A 22,749-nucleotide genomic window follows, 5' to 3' on the forward strand; every position below is an offset into this window, starting at 1 on the left:
ACTCCGGGCTTTATTATGCTGAAATAATGTCGTTGAGAATCCTCGATTTAAAGCTGGCAGCCGCTTCCTTTTCTTTATTAGAATCAACATGGAATTGTTAAGCGGAAGTCGGTGAAGTAAACTGGAAAATTGACTAATAGGGATATTCAAGAGAGTGTAAACCTGACCACATGCAACTCTTTCCAGCATTAGCATGATAGCAACTTTGACATCCTGAGTCCCAGCAGTTGCAGCAGAGTGGTAATACTGCTAAAAACCCTAAAAGTTAGGCCCAAAAAAAAAAAAAAAAAAAAAAGATCCTAAAAGTTTTAGGATGGTCTAGCTTCGATTATGTGTTGATGGTGTTCATAGCCTTTTTAAAAAATCTGCAATTTTAGTAAATCAAATAAACGTTTCTTTTTCTTTCTTATTCTCTTTTGATTAAAGAAACACGTACACTTTAGATTTTCTTCATTCATTAAGGTCAAAATACTGGACTACGACGCAAGTAAACCAGCAGCCCTGTAGAGTACTAAAGTCTGGCAGTTGGATCGATTTGTCAAAGTCTTCCAATTCTGGACTTTGTGGAGTAATTGACAAGATTCCCTGGACACACACTTTAGGCTGTGGGGGACTTTGAATCAACGCCGTATGAGTCCAAAATGGTACAGTTGTACTGTCGTGCGCTTAGATTATTGAAAAGCGACTAAATTTTAGAGTTCTGCCTGTAGCATTAATTAATTAAGTCATTCTCCTGTTACCCGTCCTTTTATCCTTAACAATTGTACACGCTTTTGATTTCACTACTCTCTTTTGAAATAAAATAATAATTTTAAATTTTCCTTTTACATCGCTCAGTAACTCGCGCTAACTATTTATTTCCTTATCTATAATTTATTTACTTCCACATGGTTCCAATTCATATACTACAATACACCCCAAGGACAAATAATTTGATCAAAACGGAACTTGTGACGCCGCATCCACTCTTTGAATCGCCTTCAGACAAGTAAGTACTCAATGATATCATCAAGTACACATGGGGGGACCGCCCGCGACGGGAGTTAAAGTCATTATTGACTTTGTCAACCGGGCATTTTAATCGGGACCGCATGGACCTGTACTAGTTACTACTAATATACAATGACTTTTCTTCCTACAGCATTTATTCATTCATTTATTCGTCGCGAAGGCAAGGAGCACCCCCCCGCGGGATTTCTAGGTCAACCAATTCGGCCTCTCCCGGTGGTAAACGGCTAAAGCCAGAAAACAGAAGCAACAGAAAGGTTGTTACTATAACAAACGCGGTACTCCTTTTTTTTTTTTTTTTTGGCCGGAAACGATAGAAGAAACGCGGTGCTCATGATGATGGCGTATCATTCATGACGCGGACTCCCACGAACCTTCATTCTTTGCATTTTTTTTTTTTAATCTTTGGGTGTTATTTTATGCGAACCAAAAAAAAAAAAAGAGAAATTGTCATTAGCGCAGCTTTACGAGGATGCCACCGTTTCAAAGCATTGAACTTGTTATTTTAACTTAACTCCCGCCTCCATCCCCAAAGAAAAACGATTATTGTTATTTTGATAATTTATTGCATAGACCTATAATTCATATGATGGAGGACTGGGGTTCCCTAAAAGCTGAAATCATCCTTGGGGTTTTAGTGAGGGGTTGATTTGTTTAAATTGAGCCATTAATGTGGTGTACCGAAGATAATGTTCAATTGTGGTACATTGCAATTAGAGCTGGCAGACTGCTGGGGCAGGGATCCCATTCAAAAATATTAAGACCCGTTTGAAGAATGAGTTCTTGTAATTTTTGGAACATTTCTTTGTACATGTTTCAATCGCATCGTGTTATGTTTGTTACATATATCACATGGCTATAGAATACTCTAAAAGACCCCCAACAGAAGAAAAAAAAAAAAAAAAAGAATTCCAAGAAGTTACAATCCAAATGGAAAGTGTATCAGTCAAATGATCGCGGCGCCTATCATCCTACTTGATCAGCCATAATCTTTACTCAGGTGGATATTTAGAGAACCAGGCTGATCCGTCGAATGAGATTTCCGGTCGATGAATAGAGGATGCTGCATTTACGATGAAGTTTAGTCGCGACTCAAAAAAATTCTGGTTCCATCTTTCTTCATCTGGCCTCAATGAAACTATCTGTCATGTCATTCCCAGATGATTGTGTATATGAATCAGACTGAAAGTAGGGAGTGCCAGAGCGATTTAAGGGGCTGATATCTGAACTGCTAGAGTTGATAAATGGTGGCTGAGTTGGCTGAGCAATCTCATGCTGATTGTTCAGCATTTTCACAACAACAGACATGGACGGTCGGAGTTCTGCAGATGCCTGTACACAAAGCAGGCCTATTTGTAGCAGTCTGGATGCCTCCTCTATTATGAAATTACCCTGCAGTGATGGTTCCACTGCTTCGCCTAGTTTTCCTGTTCCGTACAGCTTCCATGCCTGTAAAAAATTTATATACATATATATATATGTGTCAGACTCATCGGTATGGCCAGAATTTATCATGCTTGCAGTTAGTTGTTAAGGAAAACTTGTATGTCCCAAGACTACCTTTTGCAGGACAGAAAATGAATTCTGAGAGATAGCATTATTGTTTCTTTTTCCACAAATTACTTCTATGACAAGAACTCCAAAACTATAAACATCTGCTTTCTCAGTCAACTTTCCACGAACTACATACTCCGGAGCCATGTAGCCACTGCAAGTGAGGAGTTGAATAAAAAGGTCATTCATCCATGACAGCGAGCAATTTGAGTTTGTAAGCGACTCAGCAAGCTAAAGCAAAAGGGAAGAGAATCAAAATCAACAAAAGGAAGGCGCTTTACTTACAGTGTACCAGCAATGGCAGTACTGATATGAGTCTTGTCTTCTGGGAATAATCTAGCAAGACCAAAATCAGCTATTTTTGGTGTGAATGACTCGTCTACAAGAATGTTGCTCAATTTTATGTCTCTGTGTATAATCCTCAACTTTGATTCTTCATGAAGAAATGCCAGGCCCTCAGCTGTACCTAGTATAATTTTGTACCTATCCTCCCAGCTCAGTGGCTGAACATTCTTCTTAACTAAAGCAAGCAGATGCAATCAGTCAATACAAAATGAGGGCTACAAAGACAATTATCAGTGGAGTTTAGCGTAAGTTACCAACCAAATATATGGTCATGAAGACTCCCATTTGGCACATACTCGTACACAAGGAGGCTCTCCGGCCCTGTGATGCTACAACCGAGCAGCTGCACTAAATTCTTGTGCTGAATGCCGCTTATCAGATTGACCTCGTTAAAGAAATGATCTACCCATTGAGTTGTGTTGAAGAACAATCTCTTTATGGCAACAGCCTGACCATTTGGCAGAACACCCTGTAGGGAACACAAAAACACATCAGATAAGGATATAAAAACATTTTGCTTCATAAGGGGCATTATTTATTGTTCTACCTTTGGGGGCAAAAAAAAAAAACCCCGGTATTTCTGTTAAAATTGTTAATCATGCCAAAATTTGCTTAGTTTATCATTGAAGGATAGAGGCATTATTAGGAGAGATGCTATGAAAAGAAAATTACTTTGTAAACAGAACCAGATCCACCTTGACCCAATTTATTGGCATTGTTAAAGTAGTCTGTTGCCCTCTCGAGTGTTTCATAAGAAATGTTGAGCCTGGACTTGTTAACCGTCTGCAAAAGAGCACCTAGTTGCTTCTTTTCTACAACATGAGAGCAGTTTATGTTAAATTTCAGGCTTCAGTTAACATCAAAAATAAAAGATAAGTAAATTTCAGGACTTTAGTACCTCTTTTCTGTTTCATAACTCTCTTCCTTGCAAAGAATGAGATGAATGCTAATATTAGCAAAAAAGCAATAGCAGAAAATGTTGCAGCAAGAATAATAGCCACTCGGCGAGATCCTCCTATCAAAATCAACCTGTATTAGTACTCCAATTTCATGGTCCACAATATGAATAACCTAAAGAAAACTGAGCACGACTATGGTCAATTTCACAAACAAACATCCTCTGATAAAGACACAAAGTGTACGCTCCATAAGGTATACATGAAACTCTCCTCCATCTGACTTATGCAGGAAATCATTTACCCAATGCAGAGAGGTGCTGTGAGATGGTGAAGGGGAGAGCTCATCTCATCGAATCAATTAAGTGACATGTTTGCAGATATTCAATGTAACTTCTTGCAAAATAAGAAATTAAATTAAGAGAAAAATCACCTCCATTTCCGGAAGGAGCAGTGGTTGAGGAATTGTCATAGAACTTCTTCGTTGAGTACCTGAGATAACAACCAGCATTTAACACTCTCCCTTCATCCTTAGGAGGACAAGAACCAATCCTAGAGACAGAATCATTCAAACATTTTTCGCAAGAAGTCCCATTAACAAACTCCCAACACTGAGCCAATCCATAAACTGTCAAGTTCCCTCTATTCACAAATCCTTTAAAGAAACCATCAGTTTTAGGCGCCTCCACACTCATATTCCTCACCAGTTGTGCAACATTAGCTTTAAACAAACTCTGATTCCCACCAAAATCATTCACCCCGCAAACAGTCTTATCCTCTGCATCCAAACTCTCATTGAAGAACATATAATCATCATACCTCAAATAACATCCATCATAGAAAAGCCTGCCTCCACGAGTCAGCCTCTGGAAAGGGAGGCACCTAAGAATCTGTGTCTTGCACTGTGCAAAACAAAGATTACAATCAGTCTGGGACAAATCTTTCATGCACTCACCAAAAGCATAAACTGTATTATTACCAGTCCCATTGACTACACCTCCATAGCCTTGTCTTGCAACCAGGGGTGAGATTGCATCCATGGCCGCTAGAAAACTTGCTACATAAACTTGGCGATCAGATTGTGATGATGTCTTGTTGGTGCATACCAGAGCTGCCTCTGTTGCTCTTGGATCAGACAAAGACCTGATTATGTTGGAGGAGAATATTACTAGCATAATTAATAACAATGGAGAAGCCATCCGTGGCTTCAGAAGAAGTTAAAAAGAAAATATTCCTGATAGGGTGTTCACTTCAGGGATGAGAAAGATTGGGACACAGTTAAGTTTTAAGACAAGACCATTTGTCAAGAAACTCAACGCTAGGAATTCACGTGGAGATTGAGAAAGAAGCAAGTTGAAGTTGCAGAGAAGCTGATCTTAAATTTCATTTGGATTTGTAATATATTACTAATGTGGTGCGGATATTTTCGGACGCTTTGAAGATGGTCAATGCCGCAAGGCTCCGATGACCATCAGAAGGGTTTTCAAAATTCCTTTTGAGTCCCTAATGTTTAATATAATTGAATGTCCTCCCACATATTTGCTACCATTTGTCCCAAATTCATACATATGATACGGCCAAATGAAATTTTCAGGCTAAAACGAAAATTCAATATATTCTTTCCCTCAAATAAAATGACCAAACGTACTTCGGAAAACATGAGCAGGACAGGAAAATTATCTTTTTCAAGAAAGGGAGAAAAGATCTTTCTATTGAGGCTTTCTAACTAAAAGAGATTAAAATCTGAGGGATTACTTTGAAATATTTGCAGTGTTCGTTCATTACAAAATTGGAGGCCAATTGGAACAAATGTAGGGACCACGTCGACAAGGCCGGCCTCAAGACAAATTCTCAGACGTTATCGGATAAAATCCCACAGCCGCAGACAGCCCATGAGGTGACGAAGACTCAAGCAGACAATCCGTTAATAGAAAGGCAGTGAGTAGCAATGCTGTTGAAATGGGCATTCAGTGACACTCTAGTGACAACACACTTAACCTATAATAATAATGGTTAGATTACGAGTTTGAATCGTTAAATAAGTAAATAGAGAACTACTATCCATCTCCTTTTAAAAGAGAAAATATTTTGATATTTAAATTATAAAGATGGCAGCATATTTTGAAATATTATTTGAAATAATTACTGTAACACTTTTTGTGATGTGATATATGTGAGATAAAAAGGTAATTAGGAAAATAAAAAACTGTATTGAAAATTATAATGGTGATGCCAGTAAATATATTTGACCAAATAATCTGCTGTCCATGATTATTTTACGAATACCTCATTTTCCAGCAGTTTATGGAACTGCATTTTCTTTTATTTATTTGTTCTATTATTTTATTGATACCGATTCAGATGTGTAGGCAATTTTTTTTTATATAAAAAAAACTAATATTACATCATAAATACATATTTTAAATATTATTTTCTCAATCAACATTTTATCTCATATGTTATGATATCATAAAAGCAAGCGTTACACCAATCCAAACAACTTAAATTGAAAAAGCATTTCAAGTAATCCTCAATCCAAACAACTTAAATTTTTTTAATCCTTTGAATACTTTTAACTCATATCAGACTTCCGAAGGGAGCAACCTGGGATGGGTTTTTAGTCCGTGGGGAGGGTAGAACTCTTTGGAGGAAAGGTGGGCAGTGGATTGTCCGTTGGCCCGATGACGCTGTAGAAGCATTTTGTCAAGATTACTACAAGGACAGAGCCCTCTTTTGTCAATTTTTTTGTTCGCCTGAAGGTGATCTTCTGTACGAAACTTTTTTTCGAAAAATCTTCTGTACGAAACAAATGTCAATAATGCTTTTGAAAGTGAGTTGTTAAAGTTCTAAAATCGAGCGTCCAATCTTTGAAGAGGACACCCAAGAAAAGAAAGCTTGCTCAGTAAGCAAAACTGAAAAGGATAGTAGAAACCAGAATGGCGTGTGGGGTCGGTCGGTCAATAACGTTGAACGTCAACTTGGTTGCACCATACTTGTATGTCACGCGACTACAGTCGACCACAGGTCTGGACTGAGGAGGAGGAGACTCAAAATAACATGGGCCCTTTCGTGGATTCGGTTTTTCTGGTCCTGAGCTATATGATTACCCTTTCATAGGTTTCAAAGTCGTCGTCTGATGGAAACAGAAACAGGGCCCATATTTAACCCACTATTTGAGACGATGGCCCATAATGTGTCCAGCAGCGCCTTGTGGTAGTTGGCGGCCACAATTCAGTACCCGCGTTCAATCACGATGAAAAATTAATCGTCTTTCTCTATATCTTTGTCTTTCTTTCTTTCTTTCTTTTTTTTTTTTCGGTTAGGGAAAGATAAAAATAAGAGTCGTCGAGATCAATTGCGTAGAGAATTTTCCAAAACGTGCTCCGCGCATTGTGCAAATTCTGTATATATATATATTTTTTGGTATAACTCAGAGGTATTCGCATTTATTTTGTGGTCTGCGACTAATCCTATTTGAGTCGGATCGGATTTTTTGCGGAGAAGTTCTCCTAGCATTGTTCTTTTCATTCCCAAGAATTTCAAATTCGAGAGTTCATGGTTAAGGAATGCAAACTCCTTCCGCTTGTACCAATATCCGTCGGTGCAAATTTTGTATGAGATGTATAGTTGTTACATGATAGAGAAAGAGAGAACAAATTTTGTATGATGTATAGTTGTTACATGAAAGAGAGAGAGAGAACAAATTTTGTAGATGTTGATTTTTTGGTGTTGCAACCCAGACAGATTACAGAGCCTGAGTGCTGCAGCCAGTTATGGGCTTCCCATTGGACAAATTAGATTCTCCTCTTTCAACATTTCTTCGACAATTTCCCACATGCTGAAGCTCGTACACCGGAGAAGGCAATGCATGGGCCCTCTCCCAAACACTGGAACCTAACGAAGTAAACTGTCATGGGCTTGTCCCAATTAAGAAATGCCCAGTGCCCAAAACTAACCTCTATGAACATTTGCCATGTGAACTTAACGTTTTAGTAATTTGCCTTCTCTTCTTTCTTATGAGGTTTAAAAGTCTCTCGTTAAACAAAAAAAAAAATAAAAAAAATAGCATAGAGTGTCTGGACAAGTTGTGATAATTATGTCTAGCAACAAACTTATGGGTAACAATTGCCCCTCGTATAATCAGATAGAAAAGGATAATTATTTGATCAGAAACAAGACAACCTACTAATATTATTTTGTTGTACCAAACCCACCAATGATTACTATTACACATACGGAAGAATCTCATTTATTGTGTTCTAATGAGATGGATGCTTTATCAATAAGAGGAGACAATATTAATATTCCGCTCAAAAAGCACTCGCACCAGACAACCTTTGTTAGTTAAATACGTTATTTGGGGAATAGTGATCCAAAGATCCTTAATTAAATTAACTAGGTAAGCAGAGTGGACGGTACATACGAGATTCCACTTTCATCCTCACCGTCGCTCCCCGCATGTCCTATCATAGATAGGTTCTTGAACTTTTTAGCTCTTTATTTATTTTTATTTTTTTTGTCAGCAACGATACATTTGTATAACTTACTCTATCATAATCTAGGGGGAATGCGAGTCTAAGGAGGCTGTGGTAGGGATTTAGTGGGTATGTATGCAGATCCAACTAGACCAAAGGAGTGCGCTGACGCAACCCTTAGATTTTAGCTCTTTATACTTTTTTGCTTTTTCATGTGTTGAGAAAAAGGGTAGAAGGCAACCAACCACCAACGAAGTATGGGCTGCTTGCTCCTTTTGTTTTTCTGTACACTACAGGGGTAGAGAACGGGGGAGAATGGGGTCAGTGACTCAATTCTTTGGGAAGCTCCTGCATTATAAAACTATTCATTTTTTTTATATCCATTTGTATATTACTAAGATCTTAGTTGGATCCTAAATTTTTTTTTGTCACCTCTTTAAAGATTTAGTTCTATATATTAGATGCTAATCCATTAGAAAATTCATACTTAATCATATATGTAATAATACTTTTCGACAATCATTGCGCGACACTCTATGTTCAATGGAATGCTTTTTGAGCTTGAACATGACGACCTTGAAGTAATTGTGTGTTGCACTGTAATTTGAAATAGTTGTAAGGGCATTTCTGCAAAATGCAACTATATAAACTTCCATCAACTGAAAAAATTCTCCAGGAAACTCTCAGCTTTTATTCAATCAGCGAGAGGTCAAGAGTAAAATGGCCAGGGACATGAAGAGGAACAGGAACTCTTCAGCTTATTTCTTCCTTCTCTTCTCGCTTATTCTCCTCTTTGCATTTTCAACAATGTCCGTCGAAGCAAGGAAAAGTCACGGCCAGAAAATGCATCGTGGTCAGCACAAGAAACACAAAAACCATAAAGGAAATGTTAGTACTCCACCTAGAAGGTCACGCATTCCCGCTCATGCTCCTGCTTCACCGCCAATAACCGAGTCCACCATTTTTGATGTCCTGTCATTTGGTGCCAAGGGCGATGGAATTTGTGATGATTCCAAGGTATATATATTACTCGTCGAGGCCTCAATCTGTTTTGTTCTACATATTTACGGGAAAAAGCACAATTATAGAAAACTTTTTTATTTAAAAAAAAAAAAAAGAGTTAACGAAATTACTCTTCCATTTCTTTTTTCACCCCAGCTTTACAAGAAAAACTATTTTTGAAAAAAGCGAAGGAGCTCAAACTACTACATCGGCATTAATTCCATCCTCTCCGCTGTCCCGGTAAAATAATGATGGGGAGTTTGATCGGAGATTAGTCGTGTTTTCCGTCTAACTCCTAATTGAATTTGTAAACTTTTTAGGCGGTTGCAGCCGCATGGGAGGCTGCATGCAAGGTCCCCGGAGCTACTATGGAGTTTCCGTCGGAATTCAAGTTTCTTATTAAGCCCATAACACTTCAAGGACCATGCCAGCCACACCTCACTCTTCAGGTACCCAAATCTTGGTTCACTAATGAATTGAATAGATTTCTGCATTTCATGAACTGCATGAAAGTCATTTAATTATTGGAATGTATAATTCTTTCTTTTGCTAGAAAGTCATTTCGCAATGCAAAATATATACTCCACAATTAATTAGTAGGGATACTGGTCGACTAATATTCAATTATTGGAATCGAGAACAGATAGATGGCCTGGTATTGGCTCCTTCGAAAGTATGGTCAGGGCCAAAATCAAGTTTGTTTCAATGGATAAATTTCAAATGGCTTCAGAATTTCACTATTCAAGGTTCTGGGATTGTTGATGGTCAAGGTTCTAACTGGTGGACTCCTTCGTCTCCATTTGATTCGATGAAGGTTTGTACCAATTCCATAGAATTGCTAATTACGTACGTAATTAATTTGCAATAGCATTATTTTCTCTCTCTCTCTCTCTTTTGACTTCATTTTGCTTCTCACAACTTTGATGATATTCATTTCCAGGACAAGCGGCCTAAAACCTTTCCAGACATGAAACCCACGGTACGTAAGACTTACTACAATAAAATATATAGGGAATATTCTTTTTCTTTTAGAAAAATTTCCTCACACTCGTGTTTTTAATGGATTTTTTTTGGCTTTCTACCTGTTGATGAAGGCTTTGAGATTCTACTCAAGCTACAACGTTACGGTTCGTGACATCAAGATCATAAATAGTCCGAACTGCCATTTAAAGTTTGACAACTCCAGAGGAGTGAGGGTCAACAATATTACAATCTCTGCACCAGAAACCAGCTTAAACACTGACGGCATTCACCTGCAAAATTCCCAAGATGTAGAAATTCACCACTCCAACATCGGATGTGGTACGGTTCTATTACTAATGTGCTATGATTTAATAGTCGTTCTTGGATAATACAATAGGCCAAAGGAGATTGATTACCTTAGGCCAGATACTGTTTATTAAGTGTTCTTAAAGCCCAAGTATTTGTTTATGGCGATTGTATAAGGCAAAATAAAACTATTTTTCTAATGGATAATTGGATTTGAATAGGGGACGATTGTGTTTCAATCCAAACTGGTTGCAGCAATGTTTTTGTGCATCATATCAATTGCGGTCCTGGACATGGTATAAGGTAATTTTTTTTTTCTTTCTTTTTTTTGGGGTACCATACTGTAGTATTTTGGAGTTTAGTTTTAATTGAGTACTAAATAGTACTGTGCGCTGAAAATAACAGCTTAGGAGGGCTAGGTAAGGGTGGAACCGTGGCTTGTGTCTCCAACATTATTGTGGATAGCATTTTCATGAATAACACTCTATATGGTGCACGGATCAAGACGTGGCAGGTAAGATTGGTCAAATAATCACCGACACTTTCTATTCTAACCTTCGTTGCAATGTATTTCGCGAGATTCCTATTTATCACTAGATAGGTACCCAGTGCAAAAAGTAAAAGGGCCATCTTCACAAAGCAAACATATTTATTCGCAGTCCCATAGTGTAAATTACCAAACTGTCAGCAACAGTAGAATAGTGTCCAATGTCCTTGAACTGAAAATTGTTCATATTTTGAAGTTTCGCTTTATATTGATATATGTATTTATTTTTACATTTATGTTCCAATATCAGGGTGGTCTTGGAGCAGTGAAAAATGTGTCATTTTCCAACATAAAAGTATCTGATGTTAAGGTCCCAATAATGATCGATCAGTACTACTGCGACAAGCATATTTGCAAGAATAAAACAGGAGCAGTGGCAATATCTGGGGTCAAATTTGATCAAATAACAGGAACTTATTCAGCTCAGCCCCTTCATTTGGCCTGCAGCAGTTCGGTTCCGTGCAGCAATGTTGATTTAAGTGCCATTAATTTACAACCATCGCTTGAGTTTCGTGGATTGCGGGATGCCTTGTGCTGGAACTCTTACGGGAAGTCACAAGCACCCCTTGTTCCAACAAGCATTGATTATTGCCTGTTAAAGGGAGGTAGCGTCTTGCAAAAAATATCAAGATCCCACGGGAAATCTTGTTAGTCATTTTGTATTTTGTATAATTCACAGTCTTTGTCTTAGGCCGTTCGAATGCTTTGCTCTGTCAATGCTTCCCCTCCGCAGTGTTTTGAATTGCAGGAAGGTGATGGTACAGATTGATGTTCATGAATCGCATTTTTACGTACCCATTAATAGTTGGATGATCTTTATTTCATTTGCTCCTTGATATATCTATGAATGCAATCAAATTAATGTAGTTGAGCTATGGAGGGTTTAGATTTAGTGTAACAGAAATAGACAAAATTACTCCACCCTGGCCTGTCCTGAAAATTTCAACTTCCTTTAAGTATTCGTGATACAAATATTTCAATGCTTCCATCCGAGATTAGGCCAAATAATCTTGTCTTGGGGTAGTTCCCTTGCGCAGGGTGTGATTTGCCTTGAAACTTGCCTGTTTGAAGTTAATTTAGCGTTTCTTTTGACTTGAAAAGGAATGGCAGAAGATTACGGAAGGCAGAAGATTTGCCTGATAGTGTGTTGGCCGCGAAAGTTTCTGATGGCTTCTGGTGCAATGCATTGAATATAGGACAATTTTGTCATAGCAATACGTTTAAAGTTCATCCATAGTAGAGGGACCAAGAATCCTTTCCTTAATCAGTCAGGATGCCTTGCGGGAAAAGCTTGCAATCGTTCGAGTAGAGCTTCAAACTTAGAAGCGCCCACAAACAGACATATTAAGAGTAACATAGAATATATGAAAGTAAAAACACTTTCCAAGTAGAATCGATGTCACCACCATCAAATGTGGCTGCGGCTTTCTTTGAGTTAGCTGGCAGAAAGCGTATATAAAAGTTTTGGGGAGGTGGTGGTGGTGGTGGACTGGTAATGTAATGGTGGTGGCAAACCTCAAAAGGTACTACTGTTTCCACCGTCCCATAATCTTGTACCCTTTATTGCACGCGCACGATTGAAGGCCAGGTAACCTCAAAAGTTGCCGGGAGAGACTGATAGTTTATACATATAAAGCTAAAGCTGCTTGCGTCCATTCCTCACAGGGTAAAAGCGGAGTAATTAAAATAGCAGTACCTTTTTACTTAATTAAAAGCTGATTACACTAATAATATCACGACAACGGAATATATAATATAATAGCATAATTTTGCTAGTGCAAGTTACCAATTTAGTATCTCATATCTATTGAAATTTTATATGACAATTTGGTTTAATCACAAAGGACGAATAGCTGATAACTTCCTAAAGTTGCCACAAATTACTAAACTATTATTAACTCAGTTAAGTAAATAATCTAATTTTTTTTTTAGTCCATGAACAGTTTTTTTTGCCTCTTCCATCCTTTCTCTCTCGCACCCTTCCTACCCCCAACTGTCAAGCTTATTATAATTCGATCCCTGAATGCAAGCTCTCTTAATAGATTAATTATTACTTGCTTGGAACTAGTAACACTAACACTAACACCAGCCAAGTTGCTAGTTACTTCCAAAAAAAATAAGAACTTACGAATTACCAAGCATGAAATGTGAGAAAATGCAAAAGTATTGGTAACCTGGTTACTGACATGACCTAAATCAAACTACTACAGTACTTACTTTGGGCAGTTGTAATTGTTCTTAAGTTACATTTTTTTTTTCCATAGACAGAAGAAACACATGCACACTTAATTTAACACGCAGAGGTAACACCGAACACACCGGCTCAAACGAGCAATCTAAGGTGGAACTCACGAGAAACATCCATCCAGCCTAAATTATACGATCTAAATTGTTCTTAAGTTACTTGAGTAATCCTAAATTATACGATCTAAGCGAGTTGTTGGCAACTTTAAAAGATACTCACGTGTTAGTCTACAAACTACAAAGTGATGTCATTGTTTGGTGCCCCTGGTAACAAGTTGGTAGTTTCCACTGGTTTCTAGCCATTAAGAAAGACTTTGGGCCTTGGAAAAGTAGAACTCGCCCTACTTTCAACCATCCACCAGCCCCTTTTTCCCAGAGCCCATGTAGCCACATTTTCAAGAGGAATGGCCTGCCAATTGTTAACTATTTATCTAGTCAGATGTTTTGTCCGAAGATTATTGACAAATTCGCAAATCAGAAGTGACCAAGAAATGCTGAAAATCCACAAGCACGTATAGCGAAAAAGTGAAAATATCTTAGAGAGGGGCTTGCATCTCATGAGGTTTAAGGTAGCATTTCTTTATTTCTGGACGGGTGGAGGATTGTGGAAGGCAGGAGGAGCAATCGAATGCTCCGTCCACACTCGTTGAACCGGGACTGGAGCATTCTCCACCCTCGCTTCGTTTTCTTGGAAGTTTAATAAAAGAAAAGAGGGTTATTTTATTTGTTTACACATCTGGGCTTGGAGTCCCCTGATCAACAGGGGCGGGGGCAGATTCAACCCTTTTACCTCTTTCACTTCTGCTATTATCAGCAAATTTCATGCTTGCTTGGTGGAAACCTTTGTTTCTCTCTGTTGAACTCCATTCAGACATGTAGTATTCTTCTTCTGTTGTTCCTTTAGACGACGGGCCATGAAACATTCCTCCCCACTGCGGGAAGTAGATCAACCAAATTGGGAGGCTGCAGCATAGAATCATGATTCCCATCAGAGTTATCCCTGTTTCCGTGGAGAATCTTGATCCCCTGAAGAGAATCACTTGTGTTAAGACAGCCCCCACATTTCCACCTCCTCCAGTCATCCCAGATATTATTCCTAGCGACCTGGTACATAAGATTAGAGGTGTCAAAATGGGTGACTTGGGCGGGTTTGGGTTGGGTAAAATGGGTAATGGGTATAAGTGAGTCAACTCATTTATACCCATTTAATTAGATGGGTATAAATGGGTAAATCAAAAAATGAATTGGGTAACCCAATTACCCATTTATAACCCATTTATTTTAACTTTTTGTAAACTCATTTAAATTTATTTTTGCAAACTAAGTTATCAATTTATACCACTCTTTGTACCCATCATTAGTTTTAAATATTTATTTATAATGTTCAATAAACTTAATTACCAATTTTTTTTCATTTATACTCTATGTCACAAAATTACCTATTATTTAATCATTGAATAATAAGAATATAAAAATTTGAACTAAGTACTATAAAAATTAATATAAAAACTTAATCCAAAAATTTTGAACTCCTAACATTTTTTTCATATATAAATTTAAAATTTCATTTTAGAAAGATAAGAAAATAGGCTAAAATTTATCATAAATTAATGAGCAAGTTAACAAACCAAGAGAAAATAAAATAATAAGATAAAACCAACAAATAATAATAATAATAATAATAATAATAATAATAATAATAATAATGAAACAAAAGTAGTTAACATCATGACAAAATGAAAAATTTGAAAAAAAAAAATGGGTGGGGGAAAAGAAGAGACTTGGGGGGAAGAGAATTCTAAATGGGTTTGATGGGTTACCCAATAATACTCATTTATTAAATGGGTATTATTGGGTAACCCATTTATACCCATATACAAAAATTTAAGATACCCATACCCATCTATTCATGGGCGGGTATGGGTAAATTTAATTAAGTGGGTTGATTTGCCACCTCTACATAAGATGGCAACAAATTGCGTTGGAATACGATAGCTTGTTGCAGTAATTACAATTAATAATTTCTTTTCGGGGTTCAAACTCAATCTCATAATCAAAAAAGAGTATTTCCTTCTCCAAAATGGGCAAGCCAAGATCAAATCCATGTTTCCAACGTGTCAAGAAGAACACTTGAAAACTAACTATGCTAGCATTAGTTATCAGAGTTTGTCTTGTCAAACTTAATTATCTCAGGCAACTTGATGCTCCATTTCAAAGACTCAAATTATCCACTTGAGTAGCGGTAACCACCATGTGTAAACCAGTGTAAAAGGATTTTCTATGTGGTGAAGATAACATATCCATGCGCATATCATCTATGCCCATTGAGATTGTCTCCCAGAAGTTGGGGATGGAAACATTTTGTTCCCTCTCCGTTTTTTTTTCTCCCAATTTGTTCTTAAAAGGATCTTAAAGTTCAAAAAGTAGAAAAATTGGCCTTGTGATCAGCGGCGGAGCCAGAAAAAAGTCTTAGTGGGGGCAAAAATAATATTAAAATTTTTTATCTACTTTTTTTGTAGTTTTTTAAGCAAAAAAAAAAAAAAAATTCACCAACAAGTACAAATGATACGTATATTCCATGAAAAATATAAAAAAAACTCAAAATTATTAATGTAATAATAATTTTATTTCAAAAGCAAACTAAACTATTTACAATTGCTCACGACGAGTTTTCATATTTTGATAACAGTTTTTAACTTTTTTATTTTGAACTTCACGAAGTATACTTTTCTCAATATAAGTAACTAAACTAAATTTTGTGACCCATTCTTTCACATCTTTTCTAAAAAAACTCTAGAAGCACACTTAAAATTATGTCAAAATTATATAAGTATTATAGGAATTTAAGGGAGCAGTGGGGCCGTGCCCCACCTTAAATCTGCCCCTGCTTGTGATAGATACTTTCCATCTAATCTATGACATTGTTTATCTTTTCCTCAAAAAAAAAAAAAGAGAAATTAGAAACTACTATTCTTGTTTTGCTTGTATGCTTATCAGCAGCAGATAATAACACATTAAATAAATAAGTATACTCTTAACAAGTGGTGATTTGAATTGTCATTTGTGAAGTGGTCATTTTGAAAAACAAGTTTTTGAGATAGATATGTTTGGATTGCCAAATTATCCCAAATAATATTTCACTTGCATCACAAACATATTTTCCAATTTACCTTTTTATATTCCCAACTACTTTTTATCTCACATACATCACATCACAAAAAGTGCTACAGTAATTATTCCAAATAATACTCTATTCAAGTAATGTTTCAAATAATATTTCAAATGTTACAGTAATGCATAAAACTTCAACAACCTCAAAAATACCAAAAACACAAAAAAACAATCTAAAAAACATCAAAAATAACCTAAAAAATAAACTCATCTACGGTAAAAGTTTTTCACTTATATTGCTACAGTAAAATATTTCAAAAAATAACTAATTCAAATGGAGCCGAAGTGGTGATTTGAATTGTCATAAGAAAAGTGAAGCGAACAGGGAAATTTCTTTCTTTTTACTTGCCCTTTTTCAGACTCAAGAGATCGTTGGTCAACGTAGATTGTTATTAGTAATTGAAAACCATGATTTTCTCAATGTTGACTATGGGAAAAGTGCACTTTGATTACCTGCCATAGTTTTTATCAATTAATCTTTATGACTGTGCTGCATTTTGTGACTTCAACAACTCAGATAAGCGTGCTAAATGGCTTAAAAAAAAATTAAAGGAACAGATTCTTTGGATTCTGGGAATCTGAATTGAGTGGAGAAAGCATCATACCTTCTTGAGACAAATGGAACCACTCCAAAAGTAAGACCACAAGCTGCTTGACAGAAAATAGAGAACACAAGCATCACTGCTACGGATGCGCCTAGAGATCCCACCTTCCCCAGCAACACACAAAGCAGACCTCCGATTGTCTGCACCATCCACAGGGTCCATAGCCTACCCCTCATTCCAAACCTCTTGGCAACTGCATCCGACAAGATTCCCCCACCAGGCCTGGAAAATATATTGGCTAGTCCAAAACTGGCAGCAATCATTCCCGCAGTGCGGAGATTCACATTGAATCTGTCATAGAAATACTGTGCGATTATGTTATCAACAGTTAATTCAACTCCGAAACAGTAGCCATAAGTCAATGCCAGAATCCACCCTCTGTAATTCGTGACCGCATGATAGAGAACCTGTGGGAAATTATCTTTATGCCTTTCCCCTGATTTATGCAATTTTGAGTAATTCCCATCGGGCATGTCTTGGCCTAGAAAGAAAACAGCATATGCTGATAATGTTTGGAAAAGGGCTGGAATAAAGAATGCAATTCTCCAAGCTGTAAACTTTGTTGCACCAATATCTCTGATGACTGAAAACACGAGGGGCATGATCAGTTGGGTCGCGCCACCTCCAAGATTCCCCCATCCTCCTGCTAGGCCGTTAGCAGTTCCCACGACTCTAGCAGTGAACATGGAGCTCATCCAGAATTGAGTTGAAACAAAAGTGGCCAGAGAAAACCCGGTAAAAAACCGGACAAGGAGGAAAGAGACGGGGGAATTGGAGATGGAACTACAGAAAACTGCGGGTGCAGTGAGGAGGATGAGAGATGATGAGGCGAGACGAGGTCCGAATAAGTCACAAGCTGTTCCCATGGCGACTCGAGCGAATATTGCGCCAGAAACAGCAGCAATTCCAGCATTTCCAATGTCTGTGGAGGTTAGATTAAGGTTGTCACGGATGATAGGTAAGAGGGGTGGGGCAGCGAAAGTGGAGACGAAACAAGAAAAGAAGGAAATCCAGGAGATGTGAAATGCTCGCATGTGAGGTGGTGCAAACGAGTGTACTCGAAATACAGTCGCCTTATGCTCAGAATCCACTGGAAGAGGAAATTTCTGGGTAGAAAGATCATTTGGTTTTTGCTCCACCTCCATTTTTGTGAATTGAAGATTGGTAATTGAGAATAACTATCGCACTTTTAAGGAAGAGTTGCGAACTAGGAGAGATCTTGGGTAACAGAGCAGACAATATTAATACGTTGTTTTCGAGGGCCTGTTAGTATTGCTGTAAAGGAAATGGAAAGCCCCAAGGACACCTGTCCTGTTGGTTTATGTACAGAACGAGAACTAATGACGTCGCGAGGATATTCCAAAGAGCTCGCCTACAAAAACGTGAGCCAACTTCCAAGCACCAGCCACCAAGAGGTGAGGTGAGGTGAGGTGGATCATTTTTTTAGTTTAATTTGTATCTGTTGTATGGGGAGCTTTGTAGTTTAGTACCGTAATATTTTTTTAAAAAATATATATAAAAGAGCCTATCTTATGTTATGAATAGAATTCAACGGACTTGTTGTGGCACATTAAATGATTCAATTCACAGGGTAAAAATTTTAAAAAAAAAATTGTATCAAATCGTCCATTTTTCTTTTTGGTGATTAATTGGCTTCTTCCACTAAGCGGTCAGAACTCAATTCCCCGTTCACATTTTTGTTATTGAACAAAGGAACAAAGACATTATTGTCTGATTAATCACCAAATACAGAAAAGAGTGATGCTCCTCGCAGCACGAGGCAGTGAAGTTGGATGGAAAAGTCGCAAGCTGTACCATTTCTATCTGACTTTGTGACACAGAAGTCGTGTTTGAATACTGTAAACAGGAGGCATCCAAATGGGACTTGGAGAATTGAAGTGGGCTTTTGGGTGCAGAAGAAAGCTTCAAGGCGTATGGGGTACTCGCGCAGGACGATCGCCGAGTCTCATTGCCCCATTCTTTCCAGTTTTGAAATTGGGTAAGACGGAGGCGACGTATAGATCCAAACTATTACTACTTGAAAGACTGACAAATTTTTTAGTTGAATTCAATGCATTGCCGTATGAACTTCTGCTTGGTCGATCCCAATGCCAAGGATGGATAATACGATTGGCAGGTAGGAAGGAAGGAAGGAAAGAGACGTTGCCTTCATTGACTTTGCAGAGCTTAATGCCAGTGCATATTTATTCATGGTTCATGTTGCAGGATCCCAATTGAATATCCCGTTGTTGACTTGGCAAGAGATTCCTATTCTTCACATTGCATATTCCAATTTGCTTTTTTATGTTTTTAAGTGATGAGTTGATGACAACTGTTTCCTTTCCCATCTCTCTACAATTCCCCAACCTAAGCGTCGGCCAGTGGGGCCAGGCTCCCCCTACTGGACAAACTAAAAATTGCAGTTTAAGGCATCACATTCTTTTTTTTTTTTTTTTTACACTGAAAGATTTAATTTTGTTTTACTAAAAGATTAAAGGAAAATGGTCATTTTAGTACTAGAAGTTTTTTGTTTTTACACCGAATAATTTGCAGAAAGTTAACTTACATCCGTATCTGTAAGTAATTTGAGAACAATTCTTATTGAAAACTAAATGGCACACATAATTCATGACTTACTGATTAGTACAGTATAAGCCTAATATATATATATATATTTTTTATTTAGAAGTTTTACTTCACTAGTGAGTTTTTGGTATCGGCAGGCAGTTCGTAATTTAATGAGTTGCAGGGCTTAATAGGGTACTCGGTGTATATAAGATTTACTCTTACTAAATATGTATGTAAAATTATTTGCTAGTTATTAGAAGTAATTGCTCTATGAACGCATTACTCTTTGCTTCTATTCATGATAAATTAAAAGAAAAAAAAATCCTTTGATTTATGCCTCCCAACTGAATGAAAATGCGGGCTCCACCGCTGCCACTGACCAAAGAATTCTATCAAGTAATTGATTAACAAAGACATGTGATTTTTTTTAAAAATTTTTTTACCTTTGAATTAATGGTTGAAATTATTGTATAGATGACTAGGTTTCCTTTTCTGATAGTGGGGAGTGCGTAATCCTGTATGCCCTGTCCCTTGCACGGTAAGCAAGAATGGTTTAACGTTGGACTACTCCGTGAAGTTGCTAGCTTTTTAATTTAGGATATTATTAAGAACACAAATCAACCAAGCTTTTCACACAAATAAGTATTATTAGAGCTTGTCATCAGGCTCTCTTTGGCCTCTATATATATATATATATATATATATATATATATATATATATTGTTCATTTATACAAATGTACTAGAATTGTGTAGTCAGGAAAGCTATTCGAGAGAGACTGGAATCCAATAGCAAGAGAGGCTTAGGCAGACCTGCCGCCTCAAATCTTGTTCCAATCTTAGTTAGAATGATTTACGACCATTAAGTTTATTATTATTATTTTTTATTTCCAATCAACTCTCGGAGGTCATCTGCTCGCTATGAGTGGTGGAATGCAGTATACACAACGGGTTTTTCCTTTCTTATTTTTCTATAAAATATTTTTTTATTGAAATTTAAATCTCCAAAAGTTGTTGGCAACTGATTTAGCAATAAAATAAGGGAAAAGGGCAATAAAATAAGGGTAAAGGGCAACAAAAGGTTAAATTGATTTCTTGTTTTGCTACTCATTTTATGAGGATTTCTTGTTTTCCTATGTTCTAACCTTAAATATGCTACTTAAAAAAACATAGCAAAAATTATTTTCTATTAGGGGAACATAATTATTATTTGTAGAGAATTAAGAGGATTTGGTGCAATTTTTTTTTTCAAGTAATTATAACAATTATATAACCTACTTTATCCGAATCTAAGGAAAAGGGAAGGAGAAAGCAACAAATAATGGCTGGTGGGAGGCAAGATTCGAAACTTTGGCAGTTTTGCTTGTTGGAAATTTTTCAAAATTTGTATGATGTACGTACATGTAATTAATGTATACTCATTCATGTTTTTGATACATGTATGGTATTGTGAATATTTCTAAAATGTACATTCATTCATGAATATATTCACGTACGTGGGAATCCTTGAATGAAAGGATAGATTCATGTTTTGATCTTAGGATCATGAGATGCATGAATTAAAGTGCATGAATTTGTACACAATACTTTGAATTTATTCATACAAGTATTTAATGAGTTCTTTTTGTTTCTTAAACAATCTTTCCTATATAAAGAGGCCAAGTAGAGAGTGATTTGATGCAGAAAATCACTTTCCTACTACTGTGTATTCTCTCAAAAGCACTCCTTAGTTTAAAAGGGTTTGTCTTACTTTGTGCAAGAGTTTAAAACAAACAAATTTCATCTTATTCTAAAGAATATTTGTTCAAGATTATTGTACATTATACCAGACAAATAAAGCCCAATACTTTGAATTTATTCATACAAGTATTTAATGATTTCTTTTTGTTTCTTAAACAATCTTTCCTATATAAAGAGGCCAAGTAGAGAGTGATTTGGTGCAGAAAATCACTTTTCTATTACTGTGTATTAGGGGTAGGCAAAATTATCCGCTAATCCGAAAACCCGTCATATCCGATCCGATCCGATCCAAAAATTAGGATATCCGATTTTTATTATTTGATCGGGTCAAAAGAGGGTCGGGTACCGGCTAAGATGCGGGGCGGGTTAGATTCACATAATTAAAAACCCGCGGGTACCCGATCCGCCCCGCATATATATATATATTATTTTATTTTTATTTTTATACACACACTATAAAATAATAAGAACTAAATAAGTAATTTTATTGAACAAATTGCATTACAAATATGAGAGACTATAGTTTATTTACAAGATTCATTTGTAGAGGCCATGATCTTATATTTTATACAAAAAATTTTAATTAATGTGGAACATATATATTAAAAATTGTGCTACTTATTTCAAACTTTTATTGATTTCGAATTCTTTTAATTTTTTTTCCTTTATCTTATATTTTCTTCACATGCTTGTTTCTTGGTGGGAAACCTTTTTTTAGAAAAAAAAATATTTCTTAAATCTTAGATGAATATATAAAATATAAAATTAAATTGGTATAAATCATTTTTTTTAAATTAAATGATAAATGGGGCGGGGGGTGGGTACCCGTTGACCCGACCCTATCTCAACGGGTACCCGATTATAGGGTACCCGCTGATAAGCGGGGCGGGTAATGGTCAAAAAATGGCTGACCCGCAAGATGCGGGTCGGGTCAGCCAAATGGTGAATGGGGGCGGGTACCCGACCCGCGCCCACACCTACTGTGTATTCTCTCAAAAGCACTCCTTAATTTAAAAGGGGTTGTCTTACTTTGTGCAAGAGTTTAAAACAAACAAATTTCATCTTATGTTAAAGAATATTTGTCCAAGGTTATTGTACGTTATACGAGACAAATAAAGCCAAAAGAAAAGTGATATTCTATGACGATTTGAAGCCAATTATTGTCACAATATTCCCAACAATGCCTCTCTCCCACAATTAAAACTTTAAAGTCTTGGTGGTGATCAACAGATCAAATGGTTGTTGGTGATTTGGTGCAGGGTGTCTAAGTTATTTTTTAGCAACACAAAAGTATCCGTTGCATAACGTACTTAGACCTATCATAGG

The 22,749-nt window shown here is 36.8% G+C and overlaps 3 protein-coding genes across 6 annotated transcripts; 1 reads left to right on the forward strand and 2 right to left on the reverse strand.

The window, feature by feature from the left end:
* Positions 1-1,775: 1,775 nt before the first annotated feature.
* On the reverse strand, positions 1,776-5,249 carry LOC140004106 (cysteine-rich receptor-like protein kinase 3). Of its 4 annotated transcripts, none has more exons than XM_072072906.1 (8): positions 5,101-5,249; positions 4,237-4,946; positions 3,806-3,922; positions 3,580-3,719; positions 3,166-3,376; positions 2,848-3,082; positions 2,569-2,716; positions 1,776-2,457 (listed from the first exon to the last, which is right to left on the reverse strand). In XM_072072906.1, the coding sequence occupies exons 2-8, from the start codon at positions 4,841-4,843 to the stop codon at positions 2,128-2,130; spliced, it is 1,788 nt and encodes a 595-aa protein (XP_071929007.1). In that variant the 5' UTR covers positions 4,844-4,946; positions 5,101-5,249; the 3' UTR covers positions 1,776-2,127. The 4 variants fall into 4 exon arrangements, with proteins under 4 accessions (XP_071929007.1, XP_071929009.1, XP_071929008.1 ...); XM_072072908.1 differs by having other exon boundaries at positions 4,237-4,295; positions 4,623-5,222; XM_072072907.1 differs by lacking the exon at positions 5,101-5,249 and having other exon boundaries at positions 4,237-4,705; positions 4,783-4,921.
* Positions 5,250-8,992: 3,743 nt separating this feature from the next.
* Positions 8,993-11,920, forward strand: LOC113718639 (polygalacturonase At1g48100). Its single transcript, XM_027243526.2, has 8 exons — positions 8,993-9,295; positions 9,601-9,729; positions 9,924-10,094; positions 10,227-10,259; positions 10,375-10,582; positions 10,771-10,852; positions 10,955-11,063; positions 11,347-11,920. Exons 1-8 carry the CDS (start codon positions 8,999-9,001, stop codon positions 11,746-11,748), a joined length of 1,431 nt encoding a protein of 476 aa, XP_027099327.2. The 5' UTR covers positions 8,993-8,998; the 3' UTR covers positions 11,749-11,920.
* A 1,978-nt stretch (positions 11,921-13,898) lies between these two features.
* LOC140021601 (high affinity nitrate transporter 2.5-like) lies at positions 13,899-18,402 on the reverse strand. Its single transcript, XM_072072833.1, has 2 exons — positions 17,117-18,402; positions 13,899-14,444 (listed from the first exon to the last, which is right to left on the reverse strand). Exons 1-2 carry the CDS (start codon positions 18,259-18,261, stop codon positions 14,069-14,071), a joined length of 1,521 nt encoding a protein of 506 aa, XP_071928934.1. The 5' UTR covers positions 18,262-18,402; the 3' UTR covers positions 13,899-14,068.
* Between the last annotated feature and the right edge of the window lie 4,347 nt (positions 18,403-22,749).

Source organism: Coffea arabica, chromosome 11e (genome assembly GCF_036785885.1).
Source record: "Coffea arabica cultivar ET-39 chromosome 11e, Coffea Arabica ET-39 HiFi, whole genome shotgun sequence".
NCBI lineage: Eukaryota > Viridiplantae > Streptophyta > Magnoliopsida > Gentianales > Rubiaceae > Coffea > Coffea arabica.